A 20,582-nucleotide genomic window follows, 5' to 3' on the forward strand; every position below is an offset into this window, starting at 1 on the left:
CAGTTTAGGTCTGAGTGTTTGGGGCCTGCAAGTTAAATGACAACAGAAAAGTTAACGAGGGAAAAATGTATTCCTTACACACATAAGAGTACTCCATAGGGAGTAACTCACTGAGCAGCTTAGGTGAAGTGTTCGTGCCAGTTTCATTGGGGGAAGGGGCTGGCTAGGGCTCTCAAGGATGGCCAGTTCTGATGAGGTTTTTTATTTTATTTTATGTTTTTAAATCAATTTGCTTTGAAGTGTCCCAGTGCCCAAGGTCAGTTGCCCCCCTGACTGAGACTTTCCTGCAGTGGCGGTGGCGGAGTGATGGGAGGGGCGGCGGTGGCAGGTGACTTTAGTAAACCTCTGCTTTAGTCAGATAGGGGAAGTTCCGATAAGATTTCTTTCTGCATCTGTAGCTCAGATGTTTTCACTTTGATGTAATCTTTATACCGTTCCGGCAAGTTGTTGGTCCCTGCCATGGAACCCTGGAGAGCTGCAGCATTTATCATTTAGAGCGGAGGCAAGGAATGCACAGGGCGATAGGTAGGGCTGGAGACAGAGGTTTGAAAGAATGTATGTGAAGTTGTTGCAATCTCTAAATCTCTTCCTCCAAACTGCAGAGCTGGACAAATAAATAGCCCTGCTGCGCTCTCACTCAGGATGGAGGGACAATGGGAGGGAGGGAGGGGGGGAGAGAGAGGAGGGGAGAAGGAGAATTGATTCTTTTCTCTGGAGAACAAGAATTGGAGAAGCTTCAGAAGGGGTGCGGACTGGCACTGCGTAGGGGTGGAGGTGGGCGAAAACAGTAGGGCTCCCTTTCCCTGTCTGGTCCCCAAGTACCAGCCTCAGGGTGTCTGCTTCTCCAGGCAGCCGATTGGGGATACTTTCCTTGTAAAAATGAATGGCCCTAGACATCAGATTTCTGTACACTGACCTCGAGGAGCTTCTCAAAAACCATTTACCTCAATAACCAGGCAGCAAGCCCACTAATTATAGGCCCCTTCTATCACACATATCTTCCAATAAGCTTCTAGTGCCTCCTACTTAAGTATAGCCAGGCAGTGGGGACCTGGTACTTGGGAAGGCCTAGAACATAGAAGAGAAAGGGCAAAAACAACAAAAACCTGAACTAAAAGGACTCAGTGGAAATACATGTTTCATAAGGAAATCTTAGAAGGAAAAAATTAATCTTAAATCTGTTGTTTATATAGGAGGATTGACATCAGTGTTGTTTATAGTCACAAACTATTAGAAAAAACTAAATGTCTATCAACATGATGTTGGCTAAATTAGTTTGTTACAATATTTTGATAAATTTATACACTAGAAAGAAAACAAAAGCATTACAGTAATTTCTTATATTTCAAAATGGAAAAATGGTCATGCCATGTTGTTTGCTAAATTAAATACAAAAAATCCAAACTTGTTACAATGTTCGTGAGGATGTGGAGAAAAGCGAACCCTCCTCCTCTGCTGGTGGGAAGGTAAATGCAGCCACCGTGGAAAGCAGTGTAGAGATTACTCTGAAAGTTAGGAACAGAACTCCATGTGATCCAGCTATCCATTTCTTGGTATTTATCCAAAGAATACCAAAACACTAATTAGAAAAGATATGTTTACCCCTATGTTCATTGCAGCATTATTTGCAATAGCCAAGATACGAAGGCAACCTAAGTGTCCATCAGTGGGTGACTGGATAAAGAAGTGATATAACACAGATATGCAAGGGAATACTTGTCAATCCTAAAAAAGAGGGAAATCTTGTCAATTGTCACAACATGGATGGGCCTTGAGGGTATTATGCTGAGAGAAATAAGTCAGATGGAGAAAACAAATACAGTATGATTTCACTCATATGTGCAATCTTAAAAAAACACCCCAAATAAACAAACAAACTAAATAAAAACAAACTCATAGATACAGAGAATAGATTGATGGTTACCAGAGGGGAAAGGGTTTGGAGAGGGTGCAAAATGGGTAAAGAGGGTCAGTTGTCTGGTGATGGATGGTAACTGGATTTTTGGTGATGGTCACTTTGTGTATACAGAAGTCACATAATGTGCACCTGACACCTATGGAATGCTGTATTCCAATTTTACCTAAATTAAAAAAAGATTTGTCACATAATTTAGATAACAGTACATAGAATATGATTTTATTTATGCAAAAATATGTTTCTATGCCCCCTCAATATTGGATATGGATGCATTTGCTATTAGCAGTGGTTATATCTGGGAGCATCTTGAGGACAACCTTGACTTTTTATATTTATCTGTTTTTCAGGCTTTTTTTTTTTTTTTTTTACCACTAGCATTTATAGTTTTCATAGTTAAGAAAGGAAATTAATTTTTTTGTTAAAATATACTTAGGACACCTGCAGAATAATCAAGTGACTGCCTTTATTTATCCACATGTGCTTAAACACTCCCCAGGATGAGTCAACCTCAAACAAAACCTTATTTCAATGAAAACTATGTTGCTTGTTAACTATGATTAATATAATAGGTGAGGTTCTGAAGTCATATTAACATTTCTTATGCTGTTATTAGAGAAATTACTTGGTGACAATCTGGATTACAGATAGTTTTCTAGAAACGCTAGTCTGGTACAATTCTCTTGTAACGCCTAGGATCTGCGCCATGCCTTTTCCACAGCCTCTGGTGCTGCTGATGACGGGTTTCTCTGAAGGTGCGGATTTCCCTTGGGGACTTCTTTCTTTGTAGGAATCTGGAAAAGCCAAGGGGGAAGTGGGGGACCTTAGGGACTTGGTGGCCAGGCTGGATCGGGCTGGCTATTCCTTATAGTGTCCAGGAGCAGATATAACCTAAGTCATTGTTAAGTTGGTGTCAGAGAGACTGTCACAAGGCCATCTCCAGGTCCTGGCTGTAGGAAATGAGGCCAGAAATACAAATTCTAAAAACCCTCTATGGTTTCCAGTGCCCTGAGAATAAAATGAGAAGTCTCGGCCCGAGAAGCCCCTTCTGCCGTCCCAAGCATCTCCTGCTTGCAGCCATTCGGCCTTTCGGACTCTCTGGGGGCCTAACGCTCCCCCCTCGGAGCCTGTGCTCATTCTATTTCCTCACCTGAGTGGCCTCACCTGCCTTTTCTCTGGGGGGCTTCTTTCGACCCTTTCAGGTCACAGTGTCACCTCTTCCGTGAGGCCTTTCCTAATTAATGAATCTTAGTGGCTTTTGCTCTCTCTGTTTCAGCCTCCTGATTGCTTCTAAATAAGGAGATTTTGTACTTATATTTAGGCACTTTCACTTTCTGTCTTCTCTTTGGGTTGTCAGTGCTGAGTATGGCCTTCCTTCTGTGTGTGCAGCTGACCGGCCAGAGCGGCAGCCTGTGCCCCACCCGGCCGCTGCACACCTGCCAGGCGTTCCGCAGCCAGCATTCGAGTGTCTGCCCGAAGGCTGACTGTCTCCCCGGGGGCTGACTGTCTCCGGGGGGCTGACTGTCTCCCGGGGGCTGACTGTCTCCCGGGGGCTGCCTGCCTACCCGGGCTGCCACCTGACATGCTAGGAGGAAAGTGGTCCTCAACACTTTCAACAGGAGTGAGAGTGTCGATGCCTGGGCTCCCTCACCTGTTTGGGGAGCTAGTCATCCGAAGTGGTGGTGGCACGTTCATGTATCTTTTAATTGGCTAACTCTCCTTTCTGGTCTGATTTTATCACTCCCAATTAAATGGCTTACACTCAAATCCTCCGTGTGTGTGTGTGTGTGTGTGTGTGTGTGTGTGTTGGGGGTACCTATGTCACATGTAGGTGCCGGTTTATGAGTTAACGGGTAGATGGATAGAATAATAAATGAAGAGTAGGTTACAGAATGGAGTTCAAGGCAGGATGAGGTGTAGGTTTTCGAACTATTGACTGAAGAAACAAAGAAGCTGGGAGCTCATTCTAACAGGCTACTTGGCTCACAAAAAACCGTGTAAGCCCACTAAAGGTGTGGGTATCGGCAGTTTGCAGGGAATCTAATATGGAATTTATAACAGCTAAGGTTTTCTTTAGACCCAATTTTTGAAGATTTTATGGATGCCCAACTTAATGTGTAGTTTTTATATGTATTGTTCTATTACAGTATTTACTTAAAGAATTAAAATGTGCTGTGCAAACTCTCAAATAAAATTCAAGCTGCATTATTTTTCAATTGAGGTGACATTAACAGTCCAAACAGTCACTTTCATATATATATATATATATATATATATATATATATATATCTGGAAGTGAGAACTGGGCTGTAAGTGAAATCAGCTGGTGCGATTTAGTCAGAGCCCCAGAAAGAAGTGATGGCAAAAAGGTGATCTAGTTTATGTAGATGTAACTGATTCTAGCATGGGGATTACTATCACAGGTCTTATTATTATTGTTGTTCTGTCATTGGACAAGTTCATAGAGTTGTTTGGGAGCCGACTAGAACTCCCGAATCAGATAGCATTTCTATCGCCAGCAGATCATGAGGACGGAGACTGTGCTTCTTGACAGTAAGAATAAACGTCAGCGTCTGACCCTGTGGTGTCAGTGCAGGGCGTGCGGGTGACTGAACGCATGGAACTCTGAGTGCTTGGACCAGCCTGCTTTCATAATTAGTATTGTTTTCAAATCCAACGCGACTCATATGGACTAGTAAATTATTCATCACCAAGTAAAGCATTTCTCAAATTACAAAAGGATTTAATCCTGACACTCCAGGTGATCAGCGTTATCTAGCCCTACACATTTAAAAGTTACAGATCATGTGTCTAAAATCCTGTGAATTTGTATAAACTTTCTATAAGGAAATATTAATATAGTGGTGCTGGTTGCCGAATATTTGTGTTAAAACAGGCATTGTACATGAAGCTGACCTAACTAAATATGATAGAAATTACTGTTCAGAAGTAATTTCTAGGAAAAATTTAACTTCTTTCGATGAAACAACCTGCCTTTTCTTTAATAATTTTTCTTTATTGATTTTAGAGAGAGAGGAAGAGAGAGGGAGAGGGAGCTAGAAACACTGATGAGAGGGAACGTCGATCTGCCGCCTCCTGCATGCCCTTCACTGGGAATCGGGCCCACAACCCGGGCATATGCCCTGACCGGGAATCGAACCAGCAACCTCTTGGTTCATGGGTCGATGCCTAACCACTGAGCCACACCGACCAGGCAGCCTGCCTTCTCTTAATGGAAATTGAGAATTGAATGCATAGCGTGCAGTTCTTACTGGTTTTTCACTGGTCTACCAAAAAGCTCAGAACTTAATTTGCAGCTCAGTTTTTCTAAGCACATGGAAACTTATGGCTTTTATATTTATCTTCTAAATTTCTCCTTATTTAAAAAAAAACCTATTCTTATTTTTCTTTTTCCTTGGCCTGAATTTATATATATTGCCTGTGTTTTACACTCTTACTTTATGTACTGATGTAAGTCTCCACACGCTTTTTGTGGAAAGTGGAGCAATGCATGGTTCATGTATAAAACATTGAGAAAACATCTATTTTTATTGCACTACTATTTTTTTTTCAAGGCCAAATGTTTGTGAGGAGCAGCAGCTGACCGCGGTGGGACAGCCACAGCCGAGTGTCCGTGCGTTCACACACCTCGTCTCGCGCTGGGAGCAGGGCTGCGCGCCCCCGGGATGGTGTGTGGGCTACGAGAGAAGGTGAGCCGCCTCCGCTGGTCCTTCTGACTCTCAGGCCTGCGCGCCCCCGGGATGGTGCGTGGGCTACGAGAGAAGGTGAGCCGCCTCCGCTGGTCCTTCTGACTCTCAAGGTCAAAGTGCAAAGCCTCAACTGCATCGAAAGATTTCCTCCAAGACAGTTTATTTTATTATTTATGTATTATTATTTTTTAATTTTATTGTTTATTAATGCAATCTTTTTTTTTTTTAATCCTCACCTGAGGATACTTTTACATTTATTTTTCAGACAGAGTGGGAAGGGAAGAGAGAGAGAGAGAGAGAGAGACATCGATGTGAGAGAGACACATGGACTGGTTTGCACCCGCACAACCCCAGCCGAGGCCAGGGACGAACCTCAGCTGAGGTACGTGTCCTTGGCTGGAATCAAACCCGGGACTCTTTGGTCCACGGGCCAATGCTCTAACCACGGAGCCAAACGGGCCAGGGCTCCTCCAATGTTTTTTTAAAAAATCATTGTATAATTAAATAAGCCCACACAGGGATGCCCCCAGGAACTTTCAGAGTTCTGCATTTTCCTTCAGAGGCAGGGCACATATTGATTTACGTGTGACCTCATTTACGTGTGAGGGACGTGGGGTTAGATGCTACTGTTTTACCTCGTCATGTGACAGACCTGAGAGCTGAAGATGGGAAGACGGACGGTCCCGGAATATCGTGCTGGTGTGCTCGCTTTGGAAGGACTCGGGTCTGGGTGCCCACGGTCTTGCAAGACCAGCTGACCTCGCTTGGTTCCCTTCGCCCACTTTGAAACCCAGAGCTCCTTTGACTGGAGTGTGGCCTTTAAGGTGGGATTCACTCAGCAGGTGGGCGAGGAGGGAACAAGCAAGTGCCATGCTGTCTGCATGTCAAGGCTTCATGTGGGCTTTTGAGAAAAAGTTTTAAAATAGGTTTACAAAACAAACAGCTAAGTGCCTCTTCATACAAATAGCTGCTAATGGGTTCAGTTTTAGGGAAATGAATCAACTGAGTCTGAATTCAAGATTTTAAAAAAAGTATGGCTTCAGATTAATAAATTTATTACTATTATTATTGTTGTTGTTCTTACTACCACTACTGCCAAAGGAAAGTTGGGGACATTTATAAATAACTGGATTTGCCATTGTATAGAAATACCAGAACATTGATAATATAGGACTAAATAAAATGTTATGAGACTGAATATTTTATATTATGGATATTTACACATGCATTGCATGTATGCAATTGTGTGTGTGTGTCTGTTTAACTTTCACATGTATAGTCTTTTTTTAAGCTCTATGCTTAGGACCTTTAAATAAAATTTAAATTGGAAAACTTTCCCTGGGTCTTATTAGCTGTGTGGCCCTGGGCAAGGTTCCTATATTTCCGTGTGCCTTAGTCTGTAAATTTAGAAAAAAATAATACCATGTGTGGTATGGTGTATTTAACACATGTGGCACGATGCTTGGTACGTACGCAGTAGGAACTCAGGGTGTTTGTTCATTAGAGTGGTTGAAAATGACTTTTTGTTTAGGTTTCCTGTACTGCCCCATGAGGTTTGATCATTGTTGGTACTAGACTGACCCAAAGAAAGTTCACTACCAGTAGACATGCAGACTTGGGAAAACAAACATAAATAAAGAAAAATATAGTTTATATTTTTATTTGTAATAGCTTAATAGTTTTACACATTTCTTTATTCAGTAAATATTTGTAACATTGGCTTTGGAGTTGAGGCAGTGGTCAAAGATGTTTGGCATCTTTGCCACACGAATATCCCTTTTGTTTGTATATAATTATGCAAACCTATACTTATATCCCTACTGCAGAGATACACATACAATATTAGGTCACACTTCAAGAGGGTGAATAACTGTCACAAAAAGTGGTATGGCCAATAAGTCCTATTGTTGAGAGTGCAATGTACTTTGGCATGGTGGGGAGAGAGAAGTCAGAGGAAGTGTGACTCTGAAATTGGCTCTGAATAATGAAGGGGATTTGGAGAGAGCCATACAAAGGGGAGAGAATATGTTAATATGCTTGATGTCAAGAATAAATATGACATTGCTTTGATAGGAAGGAAATTAGCCAGTTTAGAGATGTTTGGTATTATAGTGTATTAAGAGGTTAGCACGAATAGCTATAGCTTAGTGTTTTCAAACTTTGTTCTTACTGTCCGCTAAGGAGCCTTTGTAAAATTGTTTAAATTTTTATAATTATCCCCCTCCACCATGAAGTTTTAATAACACAGGTATACTTTATAGCTGTTTGTGTACTGTGATCCCCTGCAAGAACACAGACCAGAGTATTAGCTAAGATTTTTGTCCACCCCTCCCGCCCAAGGACCAAATGTCACCCTCTGAGGGTGATATCACCACTGTTGAGTATGCATGCCATAGGGGGACTGATCTGTGAGGGACTTTCACTCTCGAGTTGAAAAAGCATGTACCTTAATATCTTTTAGCATTTTGTCATTCACTTCATAATCTTGGGTTTCATTCTTTTTAAAAAAAATATGTTTTTACTGATTTTAGAGAGACGAAGGGAGAGGGAGAAAAAGATAGAAACATCGATGAGAGAGAAACATCAACCTCGATTGGCTGCCTCCAGCATGCTCCCACCAGGAATCAAGCCCACAACCTGAGCATGTGTCCTGACAAGGAATCAAACTGGTGACGTTTTGGTGTATGGATCGACGCTTAACCACTGAGCCACATGGGCTGGGCTGGGTTTCATTCTTGATAACTTGAGTGATCCTTAGAATAGTTTACACCACAGGACGTGAGGGTTTCTCTTGTGCACACACACAATGTGTGTGTGTATAATATGTGCAAATAATATGCATATTTTGTGTGTGCATACATGGCAGGATTTGGGTTGGAGGGAGAATTTTTAGCAGGTTTAAGATGACAGATTTGCCATAAGAGGAAGTGTGACCTGGATTCCTGTGTTTCTTAGGACCCGGTACTATACCATGTACCGACAGGCATACAGCATGGAGCAGCGGACCGTCTACAGGTGCTGCCCTGGTTGGCGCCGGCAGGACGCTGAACCTGGCTGCCAGCACTGTAAGTCATAATTCTTCCTGTCTGACTCTCTGTCACTTGAAGTAATGGTTTCACTCTGTTTTGGGCTTCAATCATATCATGCCTGTCAAGGGTTGGGCATCTTTAGAATCACCACAGATTCAGAGCATCTCTTTGGACTGCAAATTCACACGTGACATGTGCAAAAATGCACAAAAAGCTTTTCTGTTAAGTGTTTCTAATGATAGGTCAGGACTCAAGCCCCATAGAACTGCCACTTTACATTCTGTCTCTTTATTTAAAAGACAGTTTATTTAAAGCCAGCCAGTTACACCTTGACTTCCATCACCCTTTTCCATTTGCCTCTTTACCATATCATCACATTTGTAATCCACAGTGGACTCAGAAGTCCGGAGGGAAATCACCGAACTAAATCTAAATGGGATTTCTCCACCTGTACCTGTCATGATTGATTGCAGAACTCTGGAGGCAGTTTACTTTTTAAGATGAGCTGTGCAGTCCTTGGACAGACATGTGGCGAGAGCATCCCAGAACCCTCGAGTACGTGTGACAGCACTCAGACAACAGGACTGGCATCATGTGGTTCGCTCATGCCAGGGGAACGGCTCCATTCAGCCACTCCGTTACCTGTGTGTTTATGGCTATGGCGAGGTCACTTAAAAGGCTTCAGTGTGTTGCAATCAGTGCAGGGCCACAGCGCAATAATGTGTCTGTCCTGCAGCCCTGTACCTTAGGGAGGGTGTCAGCATCCTGCTTCCTTCCCCACTTGCTGTCTGCTCTGGAAGTATCTCAGTGGAGTGCCCCAGGCTTCCCACGGCAGGCAGGCTGTTCGCCGTCCCTGTACGTGGGTGCAGGGCTTGGCCACTGTGACTGGCTGGTTTATGTTCAGGGAGAAGCGTCTGCCCACGACGTCACTGCAACTATTTTATAATCTCCTGGGCATCGATGACTGTGAGATGAACTCTCTAAACTGTTGGGTGACACTGATCATGATCCTTTGCCTCCGGGAAGGACTGGTATTTCTCGTTTGATTTTTAGATTATTCTGGCCACACGATCGTCTTATTTGTGGGGTTTCTTTAGATTAGTGCTACTCAGATTGAGTGTGAATTCAAATCACCTTGTATCTTTTTAAGATGTGGATTCGGATTCAGTAGGTCTGGGGTGGGGCCTGAGAGTCTGCATTCCTACAAGCTTCGGGTGAGGCAGACGCTGGCACATACATATTCTGCAAGGCCTTAGAGAGCAAGGCCTTCACTTGGCATGGAAATAGTGTTTAACTTTGCTATGCAGGGGCTGGTGGAAACTTCTAGATTATATTGATATTAGCAACTTGGTGCTCACATTGAGAATTTTCTTTCTTTCCCTCAACCCCATTCTTCCCCCCCTTCATCTGTCCTCCTTTTAGCCATCTCTGCAGCAGGGACTTGTTTCAATGGAAGGCGATGCTCAGACAGCGAAGCCCAGCCGTGCCAGTGTTCCGAGGGTTTTCAGGGACCCCGCTGTCAATATGGTGAGTCACCTGCAAGACCATTTCACAGATGCTCCTTGATGTACGATGGGGCTATGTCTCCCAATACACCTCCTAAGTGGGAAATGCGTTCAGAACTGCACTGTAAGTGCGGGCTGTCTACCCTGGAGATGGCCGAGCTGTCGGGAGCTGGGGCTCTCTGCTGCTCCCAGCACTGCACGAGTACCACGCCGCGCACCGCTAGCCTGCAAGGAGATCAAAGTCAAAATTCAAAGTACGTTTCTACTGAATGTGTATTGCTCTTGCACCTTTAAGGTTGAAAGATGGTAAGTCGAGCCATCCTGAATTGGAGACGGTCTGTGTGAGGATTTGGAGTTCTGTCCTTCGCTTTCAGCCAATTATGTCGATTCAGACTAATGGCTAGGTTGTCCCTCTGGGGACTGGTGAGCATTTAGAATGAGCCACTAAGCGAAAACCTACCACCTACAGGATACTCGGCATCACAAATCATGCTTTGCAGTTTAGTTTTGATTATTCACTGTAAGAATTCAAAGGGTAGCAGTAAGTACAAAATAGTCTGTTTTACAAAGGAAATGGCAACTTAATAAGAAAACCTCATTCTAACCTTAGATGTTAAGTCTTTAATGGAGCCACGGTTTGAAAGTGCTGGGATCGTATTTTTCTGTGAGATCTCTGTGGTTTGTGAATGAACAAAGTAGGGATTAATGCAAATTCAGTGTGATGTGATCTTTACTACCTTTGTACCCTTTATTGAAAAACAGCAACTCTTGAAGACTCTCAAAGTTTCAAAATTTGGTAACCTCATCCGCAAGGTTGGAACTTTATCAACTCTCCATTTTGACATGTGCATTTCAGACTTTTCTTGTGCAGGACATTGTCACAATGACCAGTGATTTATTCTTTCCTGCATCTGTCACAAAAGCCGGTGCTTCCCAAGGATTTGTTTTGACTTGACCGTCTGATTCTATTCCCAAGAGAATATGAATGCATCTGCATTTATCTCTGCAGGGCAGTTCAAACCAAACAAAACTGATCTTATGGAAGACGTTAAAGAAATAAGTGTAAAAAGCTAATGAAAATATTGTATTCATTATCTTTTGGTGATGCATTTGCCTTCTTTTATCCACCACTTGGATCTTCGTAAGTGAAATTGGAAGGTTGCTGAGAGTTCATCACTCATGTCCATTTGTCCCCTCTGCCCTTGGCATAAGGTTCAGGCTCACGATTTTCATGGGTCACCTCCCAGCTATTCTTCTTGTAAATTAATCCTTTGCTTTAAAAAAAACAAATTTGCGAATTAAAATATAGTTGATTTTCTACCCCAATTTATTCTGTGTCTGTGGAACTCTGATTCTGAGACAGACATACACCTTGTGCTCGAGGGTGTACCTTGAACTGTTTCCATTATTTTTAAGAAGCGAACAGAAATTATACACTGATTCATGACAACAAATTATTTGCCTCTAAATAACTTGTGTCAACTACACATGCAGCACTGGTTTTCCTCATCTTGATCAGTAACTGTGATGGGCAATTACACATGTCATTGATTCATTAAGGATTTTTTAAAATTAATTATTACCTTATTAATTCATCTGTTTTGGTAGAGCAAATCTTTCAAAATATCAAGTCCCTGAGGGGAAAGTTAATTAAAGAAACACATGGTAATGATAATGGCCTAGAAATTATACCTAGACTAATTTATTCCTTATTTTCTACATCAGTACTTGAATATTTTGATTATTCCAATTTCTTAAGAATTTTTATTTATCAAAGTAATTAAAATGCTTTCTAAGATTGAAGTAGCTCAAGGTTATATTTTTCGATTTTGGGTTGGTGAAAATACTGGATTATTTCAAACACAGGCAGAAATCAGCGTGTCTTCTCCACAAGTCTGTTTGTCCTTACAGAGTTCTAGGAGTCACGAGAGAGGACCAGCTATGCAAACATACCTTTCACGAGTCTGCAGTGCATTTTTAGTATTGTTGTCCAAGTTTATTTATCTTTATATTTTTACATTTTTTACTTTTGTCACTATGAACTCCTGTTGAATTTTAAAAAGTGGATGAACCCTGAGGGGTATACATCCTGAGATAGGAGTTCAGACATCTCCTACAGGTATCACACTTCATCCCGCAAAATGAGCTATTACAAAGTAAGGAAATTGAAGAGAGTTTTACGGAGGAATTTTGGAGACTTCCTAGGAAATAAAATATATGCAGAGACAACTGGAGAACCCAGTTAAGAAGGAATAACACTAGCTGAGTCATGAAAGTGGATTAAAGCGAAAATCAGCAAAGGTTGTTTTTAAAAAGAATACAATTGATAGGACATATATGCTGTTAAGCAGGTTGATTATAGTTTGAATCTATCTATAATCTCTATTAACCAATGTTGTTTTTCACATTATATAAATAATAATTCAAATTAAAAAATTTAAAATATAAAAAATTAACAATAATACAGTGTAAGAAAATAAAAATGTATAGTCCTGTCTCCCTCAGATAACTATGTAGTCTTGCTTTGGTGCACATTTATTTATATTCATACACACATATGCAATTTTACATGAGATTATCTTCTATACATTGTTTTGTCATAAATGCCCGTTTTCTTTTCTTACCCTCCTCTTTCTTCTCTCCTATTCTCCTCCAACTTCCTCTCTCCTCCCCTCCCTGTCTTCCCTCCCCCCCCAGTAGCAACTTACTGAATTCTTTTGTATTTCTCTGGGCTCATGGAATGATATACTTTGCTGCACAGTATTCCATGGTATCAATGCACCATAAAGGTTTAACCACCCATTTATTGATGGACATTCATTTTGTTTCCAGTTTTTTTGGTACAGCCATCAGGGTGCAATAAGGCTGTGCTTCTATTTCTGTGAAACAGATTTCTGGCATTGAGATTGTTAGGCATGTCAATGAATATGTGTTTTAATTTTAACATACCTACACATCAAAATATCCATTTCAGTTATTATTATTTAAATCCTCACCTGAGGATATTTTTCCATTTATCTTCAGATAGAATGTGAGGGAGGGAGAGAGAGAGAGAAACATGAGTGTGAGAGAGACACATTGATTGGTTGTCTCCCGCACAACCCTGACTAGGGCCAGGGACTGAACAGCTACAGAGGTACGTGCCTTTGACTGGAATTGAACCTGTGACACTTTGGTCTGTGAGTTGATGCTCTGACTGCTGAGCCAGGCCTCCATTTCAATTATTCGTAAAATGTTTTGTGGGCCACGGTAATGGCTTTACCAGTTCATTTGTTTTAAGTGGATTAAAATCTATATCAATGCTAATTATTATTTTTGGCATGCTGGTAGAACAGGGAATCATCTGCATCTTCATCCAAACCAGAGACCTGATAAAGTACCGAGGGTCAGTTATTATAAATATGAACTACTCTTAGTATAAGGTAACGTTGACTTTATTTGAGACATATGGGGAAAAAAAGAAGTCTAGATAATGAAACAGATGTCCTTTTAAAAAATGGAGAAAAGAATCTAGTCCAAAAGAGAGAAAGGACATGCTTATAACTGAGAGAAATGCTTGAAGTTAATAATGATTCTAAAATTGCTGATCTACTTAAGTCATTTGAAAAATCTTCCTCTAATAAGGAAAAATGAAGAAAATGAATTTTGACAATTAGGAAATAATGAAGAACTTTCTAAAATAGCTATTGATTAAAGGAATCCTTTGAAGATTTGAACACATGCAAATCAGGCTAGATAGCTGGTGGGGAAATTTTCTCTCTTTTTTTAATTCTATGGATCCAGGCAGAACAACTCGGAGCTTTATTAGCTGATTAATATCACACAGAAATCACCCCTTTTGCACTCAACACTCATTCTGTCTTCCCTTCCTCCGGCCAGTTAAACTATAAAAAGTGAAGTTAACTATTTATTGTGCCTGATGATTGGATGCTAATTTTGCGGTTTACTTTTTTATTATTATTCATATAAATATATATATATTTTTTCTTTTCTTTCTTTGTTCTAGCCAGTCTTCTAGTTAGTCACTAAATAGTTATACACCAGGCTGTGTGCTAAGTAGTGCACATACTAAACAAATACGGTACCCTTTGTGTAATGGTAAACAGAGACCAGGAAACCCGTGATTATTATGTAGCTCACAAGTGCTGTGATGGAGGGAGCTTCTGTCCAAAGAGAAAACTGGGGAGGGTTTATCTAACAAGACATGCCAAGAGATAAGGAAAGGTTTCAGAAGATTTGAAAATACAAAGTACAACTTATTCTTAAAGGTTAACAGAACAATAATAGAAAATAGAATATTTTTCAGAGACATAAAAAGCATGGCAAGTTCTATTGGCTGCGATAGGAGATGCACTCGGGAGCCCTGGACAGTGTGTTCAGTGGTTAGAGCATTGACCCCCACACCAAAGGGTCTCGGGTTTGATTCTCAATCAAAGGTACATACCTAGGTTGCAGGGTCAATCCCCAGCCCTGGTTAAGGCATGTGCAGAAGGCAACCAATTGATGTATATTTCTCACATCGATGTTTCTCTCTCTCTTGCTCTCTCCTTCCCTATCTCCCTCCTTCCCTTCCATTCTCTCTCTAAAATATATATATATATATATATTTTAGATATATATATATATCTAAATATATATTTAGATATATATATATATCTCCTCAGGTGATGCACATGGGCAAGGCAAACAATGTGGCTTTGTTTACATCAAGGGCAGCGGTTCCTTAGCTTTTCTTGGTCCAGCCAAACCAGCTACTTCAGAGCCTTATGCAGAGGTGATTACTTAATTCTGCAAGGACTTTGCCAGCCCTAAGTCCAGTTCCCTGAGCAGAAAGTCTAGCAGTTGGGGTTTCTTGAGCATGCCACATTACTGGTTGGTACTGCATAGTCCTCTGCTAGTCCCCCCAACATCCCCATTACTTCAAAGTGCTTATGCACAGTAAAGATGGAATGTTGCTGAAATGCTTTATGGTGACATGGAAACTCTTAAGCAGTTCTAGGGCTGTGGCTGAGTGTCACTTATGACCATTGTATTATCTTGGAGAGGTCAATGTCATCATTTGAGCCTCAATGTCATTATTTGTAAAATAATAATAGTTCTAATTTTTTCTGAGTGCCTTCCATACACCAGAAACTAGTCTAAACAATTTATGTGGATTGGATTTTTAGTCCTTACAATCAGTCTATGAAATGAATACTCTTATTTGCCCTATTGGAACCTGATGGAAGCATGCAAACCTATCCAATGTCAAATAAGTAAGAAGCAGGTGATCTGGGAGCCATGTCAATGTGTTCTGGCTCCAGAGTCTGCAAGCTCAACCTTCAAGCCATTGTTCCTTTTTAAGAATACTGGACATAATATCTCTGCCTGGTTGTTATGTATGAGAGACAGATGAGGTAATGCATGTGATCTCTAAGTTGGAAAACATTATCCAAGCATTACTCTTTCTTTTGACTGTAAATTCTCCAAGAATCTTTAAGGGAATGCACAAAGTGAGGGGGGGAAGGCTTCTGCCATTGTTTTGCTTCCCATCCTAGGGGAAATTTAAGTGAACTTTGGGTGTTGGGTCACAGGTATGATTTTGAGCCAACCAGTAGGTTCTATTCAAGAAGTTCAATGGGCTCTGCATGATATATTCATTCTATGTGAATAGGAGGTTAGACCACATAGAACATAGAACATTCTGAATTTGGTGGAATTGTGTCCCCAGCCACAAATCCATAAATTGAAATCCTAAACCTCAGTAGCTCAGAATTTGACTTTATTTGGAAATATGGTTGTTGCAGATATAATTAGTTAAGATGAGGTCATACTGCAGCAGGGTGGACCCCTAATCCAATATGACTGGTGTCCTTAGAAAAACGGTAAATGTGGACACTGAGGCGTACACACAGGGAGAATGGGAATATGAAGGCAGAAACCAGGGACACATCTACAAGCCAAGGAATCCAAGGATTGCCACCAGAACGCCAGAAACTAGAAGAGAGGATACAGAGAGGATTTTCCCTTGCAGTGCTCAATTGGAAACAACTCTGCTGACACCTCGATCTGAAACTTCTAGCTTGTAGAGCTGTGAGGCAAGAACTGGATGTTGTTTAAGGCACTCAGTTTGCAGTACTTCTTTGTAGCAATGCCGGCGAACTAACATAGGACGTGTAGAAAACATTTTCTTTTCATCCTCAGCTTTACTTCAGCAGTAGATCTACCCAGACAATGAAAATGGAAAAAATTGGTAGGGGTTTGTAAAGAGCAAATCGTGCTAAGAAAACTAGATGGATTATTTTAATTGAATTATAAAATTAGTGTGGGAAGATTTAATTTGAAAAAAATGCAAAATCATTAATTGAACACGCTTATTAATCTGCAATCCCAAATGAGCACTACTAGAAGATGGTATAAAATGAAATGCAGGTTATATTATGGAAATAAATGGGTGTGCATTTTGTAGCATGAAAAACAGTGTAAAATTCAGTGTTCTTTTGTTCATCGCATGAAGATACATTGCATTAGAGCCTTAAACCCTCAGCAAGGTTCTAGCAAGTTCATATTAAGGCAACTGCATTCCACTCTACATAAGTTGACAGGGATCGGGACAAATACAATAAAGGAACAAACATACTTTTTTTTTATCCTCACCCGAGGACACTTTTCCATTTTTGTTTAGATAGAGTGGGAGGGAGAAAGAGAAACAGAGAGAGAGAGAAAGAGAGAGAGAGAGAGAGAGAGAGAAACATCCATGTGAAAGGGACACATCACGTGGCTGCCTCCCGCACGACCCCAACCGGGGCCAGAGACGAACCGCAACCGCAGTGCGTACCCTTGACCAGAATTGAACCCACAACTCATTGGTCCATAGGCAGACGCTCTAACTGCTGAGCCAAAGGAGCCAGGGCACTTAATAGACTCTTTCTGAGGAATGTGGAGCAATCGCTATCTGACATCTCCGTGAGCCTGGTGAAGGGGCATCCTGCTATTTGGAATCCATGCAGAAGAGCAACTGCCTGAAATGGACTTGAAAACAGAAGCTTTAGAAGTGCTCTTACTAGCATACCCTTCTGGCTATGCTTTGCATGGCCAGTGTTAGCAATCATATATGCAATTAAAACAAACAAAAAGACGGCATGAGAATGGCCTGATATTGCAGTTATAATAACTTAGAGTAGAAGTAGCCAGCACCAACCAGAATACTTTGATTCCACAGGGTGTGATTAGTGATGAACTAGAAAATATTGAAGGTATATATAAATAACAATAATAGCCAACTCATAAATCATGCTTTCTACATGCTAGGTGCTGTCCCAAATGCTTTATGCACGTTGGCATATTTAATACAGTGATCCTATAAGGGAAGTGCCATTAATAGTCCCCTTTTGCAGATGGCACAGATGAATTAAGGAGATGTTAAGTAAACTTATCTGAGATCATACATGTAGTAAATGACAGAGCCAGGGTGTGGACTCAATCAATCTGGCTTCTGAGTTCATCCCTTCAACCATTCTGTGATACTGTTTCTTTAAAATCTAAGAACTTTCTTGTTTATGAAAAAATAGAGTTGATATTATCTCCCTGAAAGGGACATAAGGTATTTGTGTTTTATTCTTAGTGTTTAAACCTGGTCAGTATGCTAAGAAAACAGTCTTCCTACAACACGTATGAGCTAAATGATTCTCTTCATTTAAAGTTTAGCTCATTATACATACACATATTGAGTGACTGTTCAGGACCCGTGGAAAAAAATACAGAACTCTGCTCTTGAAAAGTCTGTATTCTGGTTGCAGAGATAGGAAAACAAATCATTATAATGTGATGAATGGTGTTCTCAGAAATACATGAAAAGGGGAGTAGGAGCCAGGTCATGGCGCAGAGCTGGACTGGGGGCGTTGTGGCAAATAAGACTGTGTATTGTGCCATGCCACTCATTACTGCCAAGGTACGTAGTTCGGATCTCAACTCCATGGCTCTGTTGTACCACTGAAGATGTTAAGTGGGCATTTTATGCGTCAAAGTGTGTTTAAAAGACTGATCTACAATCCAGTAGAAAGAGGCTGAAAAACCCAAAGGAATAGAAAATCTTCTGTCCTTGAAATGGCCAGATTTTGCATGGAGTCATTTTTTTCTTTTTTTATTGCTAGCTGACAAGAGTTCTTTTTGAATATCAGACTTCTCTTTATTCTATCAGTGACAAAGTAATACTTTAAAAATCCCTTTTGTGCCCTGGCCGGTTTGGCTCACTGGTGAGAGCGTCGGCCTGCGGACCACAGAGGCCTGGCTTTGGTTCCCGCTAAGGGCACGTTCCTTGATTGCAGTTTGTCCCGGTTGGGGTCGTGTGGGTGGCAACCACTCGATGTTTCTCTCTCGCTCTTCCTTCCCTTCTCTCTGCCGCTCTATCTGAACATCAATGCAAAAATGTCCTCGGGTAAGAATACAAAAAAACCCCTTTATCCCTTTTGTTGTTGTTTTGACTGCACATTTAAGTCTGCTTTCTTGTAAGGAACTTGATAAACATAGTTTAAAAGAATTGAAATCCTGGATTAAAAAAGATGTCAATACTATTCAGTATGTTTTGGAATGGTATAGCTGAGTTTTTTGTTTTTTTTTTTAATTTTTTTTTATCCTCACCTGAGGACATTTTTCCTTTTTTTTTTTATGTTCAGACAGAGTGGGAGGGAGAGAGAGGAAGAGGAGAAAGAGAGAAACATCGATGTGAATGGGACACATCGAGTGGCTGCCTCCCGCACGACCCAATCAGGGTGGAAAAAACTGCAACCCAGGTACGTGCCCTTAGCGGGAACCAAACCCAGGTCTCCCTGGACTGCAGGCCGACACTCTAACCACTGAGCCAAACCGGCCAGGGCATAACTGACTTTTTGCTTGCCATATAAATGTGAAGTACATGGGGTGTGTGTCTGTGTGTGGTGAGGTCTTATTCGAGCTTATTTATACTGGGGTATCATGAACTACACTAACATCACAGCCAACAGCAGCAATGGAAATGTATCTGTTGGACTGGGCAGTGCATCTTCATTTCTTAGTTATTTTTGAAACCATACATTTCTTAAGATGCTGTAAAAACCTATCAATAATGGCTGTAGCATTCCTTTCTTGTCTACTAGAATTTAGGCTGGTCGATGTTAGCAACTAGTAGTACTATAATATATCATTAAAATTCTCTAAGTGATTGGTGCGTTTGACATTGGGTGAGGATACGTGACTCTTCCCTCCAGCACCCTGGGGCAGTCTGGAGAGACTTCATTGGGTGGGGGTCGGAGATGGGAGGAAGCACCTGGTGGGCCTGTCACAGAAGGGTCGTGGGCATTTGGAAGGTAATTCAAGAGTGCAGTTACTGAAAGACAAAGCCAAAAGTCAAATTCTAGGTAAGATCAAGTGAGGAGAGCAACGAGAGTTGAGAAAATGGAGATACTAAGTGATGCTGAAGTTCAAACTTAGCTGCAGAGATTCGGACCTGGTTCTCAGCAGGAGCCTCTGTGCAGGGACCCTCTTCCCTGCCGGACAGGCCCAGTGAGAGCTCAGCGTGCTGCCGTGATGCCTTATTGTGATATTTTAAAAACATGAACAATCTGCTTTACTGTATTTTGCAAAATGTATTCTTTGGATCACAGTTCCCATTGGATTTTAAGAAGTGTTAAAGGAAATGAAGTTTCTGTGTCCAGATAAGTCTGGGAAATTCCATGTCAGGTAGACGTACATTTTGATTATTCTTATAGGACTTTCCAAGAGACCTAGCTCTGCTACCATGGATGGCGACGGCCTCAGAAGAGTATCTAGATTCCTGTGTATTCCAAACCCATGTGACTCTATAGCCCCTTTTATGGGATATCTTACAGTATTGTGTTTTTAAAATTAATATTCTTGAAGTATTTTATTTTATAAGAACCAGTTGCTATGGGGAATATACATATTGAATTTAAATTCTCAAATTTAATATATATATGTGTGTGTGTGTGTATTCTCAAAATTAGATACAATAAAGCTAAAGCTATTTTCCAATCTGCTCACCTAATAATAACATATTTATAGAGCAGTTAAACACACACATTTAACAAGGTGCTTTCCCATATGTTATCACACCCACTCTGTGAGGGAGTTCATATTATTCCCAAATTAGAATCGGGGTGACAGAGAGTCAGAAAGCTTAATTGATTTTCCCAAATCACAGCTTGTTAGTAGCTGAGCCAAGAAGACTTCAGCCCAGATCTTTTTTTTCTTTTTAATCCTCACCCGAGGATATATTTTTTTTTCCATTTATCTTCAGACAGAATAGGAGGGAGTGAGAGAGAGAGAGAGAAACATCAATGTGAGAGAGACACATCTACTGGTTGCCTCCCACAGGACCCTGACCAGGGCCGGGGACCAAACCGCAACCGAGGTATATGCCCCTGACCAGAATTGAACCCATGACTTT

The 20,582-nt window shown here is 41.1% G+C and overlaps 1 protein-coding gene across 1 annotated transcript in view; it reads left to right on the plus strand.

Moving 5' to 3' along the window:
• Window positions 1-20,582, plus strand: part of LOC118616915 (multiple epidermal growth factor-like domains protein 6) — a 462,674-nt gene that overhangs the window by 55,250 nt on the left and 386,842 nt on the right. The window contains 3 exon segments of the mRNA XM_036242486.1: window positions 5,491-5,625; window positions 8,581-8,690; window positions 10,077-10,181. Coding sequence (XP_036098379.1) covers window positions 5,491-5,625; window positions 8,581-8,690; window positions 10,077-10,181 — 350 coding nt within the window.

This window comes from Molossus molossus, unplaced genomic scaffold (genome assembly GCF_014108415.1).
Source record: "Molossus molossus isolate mMolMol1 unplaced genomic scaffold, mMolMol1.p scaffold_m16_p_5, whole genome shotgun sequence".
Taxonomy (NCBI): Eukaryota; Metazoa; Chordata; class Mammalia; order Chiroptera; family Molossidae; genus Molossus; species Molossus molossus.